Below are 7,597 nucleotides of genomic sequence, written 5' to 3'. Positions count from 1 at the left end.
TCTCCTACTATTTCCCTTTTGTGGGGTACTCTATCCCCCTTGGCGCTTTCCTTTGAGGGTCGCTTGTTTACTTTCCACCCATTCATAAATACATCATCTCTTCCCTTGGGAGATATCTAGAGAAGTATTCTCAGCTTTGTCTAGCCCTCAACAGATTAAGCCTTGGTGTGCAGTACAGATTAATAAGTGGTACTTTTGCATTTCTAAATCTAGGTCTAATAATTTGCAGAGCAGGGCTAGTATTATTATAATGGCATGTGGACTAGTGAAATCTCTGGTGGGTTTTCTCTTGCTGTGGAACTTCTGCATGTATGTGGGTGTAGGTGTTATTGCAGGATGGGCTCTCAACAAAGCCCTCGACCACACTTATTCTACCGGTAGCTATTAATGTCTAACTCCAAAATACATATTATTCTTCTTCTACGCATAATTTGTTTTTGTGCTGTTGAGAGTTTTGTTCATTGATTGTGTGATGAAAATTTGCAGGTTCCGGAACAGCTCTTCCTATTGGATTTTCTCCAGTTTATTTTCCAATGGGCAATGAAGCCACAGGATTCATGGTTATTTTTGCTTTGACAGCTGCCGTGGTAGGAGCTGCTTCAAGCCTTTCGGGACTCCATCACCTCCGGGTTTGGACTGCCCACAGTTTGGCTTCTAGTGCTGCATCTGCCATGACCGCTTGGGCTTTCACACTACTCGCTATGGGGTATGTATATATAATAACTACAAAGCTACATAACTTGTGATAACATTATATAATATCTGAGTCATCTATGAAGTGAAATGGAAGACGATCTAATTATTTTTCAACACAAACTGCAGGTTGGCATGCAAGGAGATCGCTATCGGTGGCCGAAACTCAAAGCTGGTCTGGATGTTATCTCATCATTAATGTTTCTGCTCATAATAGTTGCTTATGGAATTCATCATTAATGGCGTTTTATATTAACATTGGTGACATTGCATTTGTGTGCAGAGAACGTTGGAGTTATTTCTTATTATTCTAACCGGAACAAAGCTCTTCTACATTTTCCTCATTCAAGGTGCATTCTTCACAGAAAGTTATTGTTGTGACCAGGAAACCTACGTGGTTACAACTACAGCACAGCCTCGAAAAGGAAACACACCTGTGGCATCTTCCGTTTAATAATAGATTGTCTACAGAATACTGATAATAACTTGATATACGAGAACATGGGTTCTGCTGTGTTACTAGTAATCAATTCATGCTGTAGATTGCAGATTACGTCATTTTCAGAGTGGCACTCATGAAAATCAGCTCTGAATTTGATAATCGTGTGAACTCTGAATAAAGTTATCCTTACTGGCGCTATATAGGATTCAAAATGTTTTGTTAATTATCATCAAGTTGATGAAAGGGCCGCATCTTTATATTATGTAAATCTGTGCTTCTCATTTTATTATGGAAAACCGTTTCTCATAAATTAAAATCTGCCTTGTATCTGTCTTTTTATCCCACTTCTTATCCATAAGGTTAAAGTGTAGATGCTGATAGATATCAAGTGAAAATTACCAAATACTGCACCATGAATCCTATCCTATCTTGATAAGAAAACAGTATTTCATCTATCAAAGCAACATGATTAGTATTGTTTTGTAACGTTGCAATTACACAAATAATTGTAGGTATTAATAAATTTAGGAAGCATTAATATCATTTTAAGTGGGTGATTAGTTTTATGTTATTAGAGTGGTAGTTACTTTATGCCATCTATTTAGTGTAACATTGGTTATAGTCCAACACCCTCCTTGGTAATTTGAATCGAATCCGGGCTAAGGTTTTAATTCTGATACCATGTGAAGATTTGTCATTACATTAAAACGAGTAATTATTAATAATGTTTCAACCGGTTAGTAGATTTCCAAAACATAAATTATACCATGTGAAGTTTGTCATTTGCAAAAAAACGTAAAACCTATAGGCATAGTAAACTTCCATACCAGCAAAATCACGTTGAATGGAATGTTAGTACCCTGTTCTCAACTTAACAATTAATCATCATTGATTAATATATCAATCTAACGGTGCCTTTTCATTTATTTACAATTAACTAGGTTCTTTATAATGAATTTTTAACTACTTCGCCATGTTTGTGAGGAAATGCTACCCGTTAAGTAATTGGAATATTACCACGATTAAATTTATCATGACTTAAAAAATTAAAGCCAAACAAAAACCTATTATTATCGTTTTAAAGAATCTAAAACATAGCATTGTCATTGTGAATACTTTTAATCTAAGTGTGGTTGAAAGTCTCAGAGAAGCATATAGTTGTAGTAAGGGAGGTTGTGAAGTAGCATGTCGCGGAATTGAGTGAGCCTACACTTCATAGGGTAAGGGGTGGGTAAATGTATATGCATCGGTTTAAGTAACAAAAGTAGAAGGATAAAAGTGAAAATAGGTAGTAGGTTCACACTTTTACACTTGGAGATAGTGGAGAAATGTTTTAGATTTATGTGAGTTATGAGATGTTCTTCTATAATTCATTATTTTCCAATGCATATGAGTTGTAGCTACATCATAGTCTCTATCCTCTAGGTTGTCACATCTATCTATCGAGTCTAGGTTGTCACATCTATCTATCGAGTCTTTTGATCCCATCACTATATAATGGTACACATTGTCGTGTGTTTGGTGTATGTATTTCCCATCATGATATAATATGACACATTGTCAGCTATTTGGTCTGAGCAAAACGAGGGCCGAACTATAAGTTCATATTTTTATCAAATCGTTGAGATCCATTAGTTTAAGTTGGTATCAGAGCCAGAGGGCTCCAAATCTGAGAGCTATAGGGTTGAGATCTAAGAGGCTCAATTCCTCATCTACATTATCTAAAGAGTGTGTGATCTGTGTTCATCATTCTTAGTCATTATTAGATGTTGTTGTGCCTTGGTGGTTAGATTTGCAAGCGGATCTTGCATGTGGCAAGTGTGAAAAATTGTTGAGTGTTGGTTGTCTTTTGCCATTGTGTGCAATCAAATATTTTTTGTGTAGTTTCTTTTACTTTCAGTTCTCGTTGTTTTTAGAGGGCCTCACCTTCTACGTGGGCCTCTGAATTTGCGGGTGGGAGGTATTCTCTAGCCTAAGCCCCTTTCCATGGGTTCCCTATAATAGACAATTTCAAAGATAGAGATGTCCACCTTCAAGGTTGTTGGCATGCTAGATAATAGTGTGTTGTGCAACAATTAAGATACTCATCGAGTTATGATTCTAGACTATTTGCAGAGATTTCAACAGTATTGTTGACTTGGAAATAATGCTTCTATGCTAAGTTTAGAATTAGTTTGGAATTTTGTTGAGAGAATATCTCAACCTCCTTATCCATATTTGGAATCGGTCATATATTAATCCAACTATATATGTGTATCATATTTGTGAATGGAAAAAAAAGTTTTATGTGTGCAGCTTGATTTTCTTTGTTGGTATAGAGCCTATGGAGATAACTCCCTCATGGGAGGGCCGAAGGGCATAGGGAGAGTGAATAGATTATTTGAAGTGGGTTTTTTTGTTTGTCCATCCTTCTAATGAGCATCTCAATGAGTAGCTAGAGTACTTCCATTGTGACAAGGAGGTGGTGTTTTCTTTTGTATGGTTTTGAAGTTTATGTGTGAAGTGTCGTTGGTCGATAGAGTGTTGTTGGAGGAAGTGTCATTTTATTATCTTTGCTTGGACAATTTAAAGCATATGCCCAATACATTGGCCCAACACCCAAGCAATGCAAGTAGAGGATTATGTTATTTTAGCCAGGCATGTTTAAATATCATTCCTCATTTGTGCATTGTGTGTGCTTTTGCATGAAATGTTGCTTGAATTGTTTTCCCTCTTGGGATTCAATAGTGGATGATATTGGTGTCACACCAAAAAGCAACATAGAGTTGACACATTCCCACTAATGTTTTTCAGTACTATATACAGTGTGCAGTGTCCAAGAAGATGGAAATTGCAAAGACAGTTTAAGCCCCGCCAGAACGAGGAGACCTGTATCAACTGCACATTGGTTAAGGTCTATTGACTGGATAATGACCATTCAGACTTCGAGCATTTTGGTTTGAACTGTCAACTGGTATGAGTGATTGGTAGTAGCCATTTATGATTGACAACATCCATATGCTAAATCGTCGAAGGCGGAGAGAAAAGTCTTTGAAATTGAAGGCTGTGTGTCTCCTAATTCTAATACACCTCCCTCTGTAGCTTGAGTGGAGAAAATCAATAGAGATGATGGACATGAAAATGAAGGTTCATAGGCCCGAGGAATTTATTAGTGGGTAGACACAAGTCCATAGTGTCAATCAATTTTAGTTTTTGATGCACAGTTGCAGAAATTATCTTTTCACAACTAGCACAACCTGATTCCCCATTACAAACTCAGGTGTCATCACTAAGGTTTTGGCAAGAACAAATTCATTTTTTCTGCTCGTTAACATATCCTCTTCTTTTCTCACATCACAATACACAAGTTTTGTCCAGTGCCATATGCCTGTTTAGCTTTACAATGTGTTGCTTGGGCCATCCCAACACTCATGATAAACAAGAAAATCCAAATCACAGTATTCCCATGGATCACTTCGAGACTAGCATGGACCTCTAATGGTATGAAGGAACATTGCATTGATTTACGAGAGACTATAGAAACTAAGCACTGAACATGTAGATTGCTAGTGTTATTTTATTATGTTTCTTTATATTATATCTATTTTTGTAAAAGTACAAAACCAATTAATGAACATGGTAATATAATTAAATTAGTGGTTCTTTATGTTCTTTGATGCCAAGACTACATATTGCTAATTTGATTATGTATGTTTGTTATATATTGATGGGTCTTGTTGTGCTCTGATCTTCAAAAGGATCAGTTACAAGTTATATATTTGTACATGTAATTGTGTATATAAAAAAGGTCAGTTGTATGTGTTATCACTCAGATTTTCCTTAGAAGTTATTAAAAGAAGGAAAAGATCCAAGGTAACTACAACCAACTTTTAGACTTCTGTGCTAGCCCACCTAGTCCAAAGAGGGCTCTCTCTTTATGATTTAGCTATGTTTGAAAAGATTTTAGGTTAGTATTAATGTTCAAGGAGGTTGTTTTGTTTGAGAATGGTGGAGTTCTTAAACAAATGGGCAAACTAGGCTTTTAGGCCATTGGGCTATGGAGTCAGCCAGGGATAATTCATTGGATTAAATCAAATTGCTGACGTATGAGTTCAACAGGTAGGATAACAGAGTAAAAACAAACTTTGGGGATTGAATGGGTGATACTTCTGCTCAAAACTAGAGGGAAATCAAGAATCCTCAAGTTAGGATTAGAAAGAAGAAAGGAATATAGGTCAACTAGCAAAGGGCAATTAAGAATCCTATACTAGAGACTTATTAGAGAAAACTATAGGGATAGAGGAGCAATTAAGAATTCCTTTATTGACATAGTTTAGAAGAAAACATATAAATGGTAGACTATTGATAGCAGAGAGCAATAAAGCTAATTTTGATATACTTTAACTATTTTACCATTTAGATTTAAGATGCATGAAACATTGAAACATATTGAAAACACATAAAGTCACAAGGATAGAATACTTATTTGCAATTATACTGCACGATAATTTGATGAAATGTCCTCAACTTTCATTCCTTTTCCGACAAAAATCCAGATTTGAGTACAAAAAGCTTTCTCAGCTTGATAGCATAGATTTACATAGATGTTATAGAATCCACCCAAAATACTTCAATTGAAGAAGTATTTATACAAATTCTAAACTGAAATATCTTGAAAAAATATCAAGATTGGTTTACAAATATCTAAAACTGTTTTACAATAATAGAACTTAAATAAAGGACATTTAAAACTAATGAATCTATTTGGCACTATGTTTATGGATTTATGGTGACAAAGAAGTGAAATTCGAATTTGATAGCAACTCTAAAGTGATGATGAGGCATCCCAGTCACTAAATGCATCCTTCCTTTGTGCATTCTACCCCAGAAATGTTGCCTACTTAGGGTGCAATGATACGATTGTATATCTCAATCCACAATAGATATGTAAAAAGTGAAAGAGGTTATTGTATATAAGAATTGGTTTGAGAGAAGCCTCTCTCATTTTCCCAAAATTCCACTCCAACTTTTCACAATATTCTCTACCAAAAGATGTCAAAAACAGGACTTTACACAAACTAAAAAATAGGCTGTGAATACATGCACTTATCTCCCTTTTGGTAATACCTGTGTAAAAAGTGAGAGCGTTTTTATAGATTAGCCTTGTACAAACAAAACCCTCCTCCATTTTTTCAAAATGCATCTTGGATTGGTCACAATATTTTATGCAAAACTATGACTTAAACAGGAAATTTATGAAGAATGTACCATTTCTGCTCTGATTTCATCTTTTAACCTTGAATTTCTTTTAACTATTTTTCACTTTTACTTTGGATAAAATTCATTGTTGCTAGTGAAAGTGTTTTCATTTCTATTTAACCCTTACTGTATCCATGTTTACTTTTACTCTTTACTTTTTACTATTTACTTTTACCACTCTGTTTTTCCATCTGTCTTCACTTTGACATGAATTTGTATGCTCTGTAATTGTCTTCCCTCTTGTTTATCTTCATGATAGCTGATTTACTTGACTTGGTCTTCAATCTGATACTCTTTAACCCTCATACACTTTGACTTTTCTCTACTGTGTCCTTTTAACTTCATTGTATATTTTAGGTTTTTATTGTTTGTTTCAACAGTAAATCCTTTTAATTCCATGTTTCCCTTGCTTGTCTTTTTACTGTATGTTTTATTTTCCATCTCTATTTGAATAGACTTGATAACAATCTTGGAGTAAACAGGTCTTATGACTAGTATTAAGACTATTTATCCAAGGCTGTGGTCTTTTTATCGCCTGTAAAACAAAACAAACTGTTAGGAAAACGTTGGGTTGACAGGGAGGGTCATTAATGGCTTTAGTGAATGCTTTGCTGGGTGCGCACAGTAGTTTGCAGTGGCCTAGAGTTCAGAAACTAATGGTGGTTGGTGGTTGTGAGTAAGTTGCTAGTCTGGACATACTCTGTGCGTGCATGGAAGGTAGAAGTTTCTTTTCTTGGTAAAAAGGGAAAACAATGAGTATTTTTGTTTTATGCACAAAGTCAATGACTTTTGGTGGGTGAATGGGAAAATGATAGTTGGTTTAATTAACCGATGAGACACTTTGTTGTTTAGTGGAGGTGGTAAGTGGGAGCGGTAATGGTTTTGATCGCACAACTTTAGGGAGGTTGGTGGTTTTGGCGGAGGGTTGCACGATGCCACAAATTGTATGACACGTAGCAGCGGCAAAAAGTCAAAACAACTTATATCGCGTGGTTAATGTTGAACCAAAAGGTCCGCGCGATATGAGCGAGAGTCGTTGGATGAGGGAGGGCAGATCGAATGGTAGTTGGCAGCGGGAAGTGTTAGGAAGTTAATGAAAGTGGCCTGCTAGCATAATCAACATAATTAAATGACTTTAATTATATCGGGGATGATATGATTGGATGAATGAAGGATTAATATTTTTAATCATATCGGAGGTGAATGTATTGGCGAAGAGGCTAT

The 7,597-nt window shown here is 35.7% G+C and overlaps 1 protein-coding gene across 1 annotated transcript; it reads left to right on the top strand.

The window, feature by feature from the left end:
• Nucleotides 1–226: 226 nt before the first annotated feature.
• On the top strand, nt 227–1,425 carry LOC149197398 (membrane protein PM19L-like). Its single transcript, XM_089403906.1, has 4 exons — nt 227–377; nt 487–706; nt 823–868; nt 977–1,425. Exons 1-4 carry the CDS (start codon nt 251–253, stop codon nt 1,145–1,147), a joined length of 564 nt encoding a protein of 187 aa, XP_089260032.1. The 5' UTR covers nt 227–250; the 3' UTR covers nt 1,148–1,425.
• Nucleotides 1,426–7,597: the final 6,172 nt, after the last annotated feature.

Source organism: Pinus tabuliformis, chromosome 2_2, assembly GCF_031772625.1.
Source record: "Pinus tabuliformis cultivar Carrire ecotype Pingquan chromosome 2_2, CPIR1, whole genome shotgun sequence".
NCBI lineage: Eukaryota > Viridiplantae > Streptophyta > Pinopsida > Pinales > Pinaceae > Pinus > Pinus tabuliformis.
This window is presented reverse-complemented; position numbering and strand designations above follow the sequence as displayed.

Coding starts and splice junctions, on each gene's coding strand:
- LOC149197398 (XM_089403906.1), top strand. CDS start 251: ATGGCATGTGGACTAGTGAAATCTCTGGTGGGTTTTCTCTTGCTGTGG. Junction 378..486: donor CGACCACACTTATTCTACCG/GTAGCTATTAAT, acceptor GAAAATTTGCAG/GTTCCGGAACAGCTCTTCCT. Junction 707..822: donor TTCACACTACTCGCTATGGG/GTATGTATATAT, acceptor CACAAACTGCAG/GTTGGCATGCAAGGAGATCG.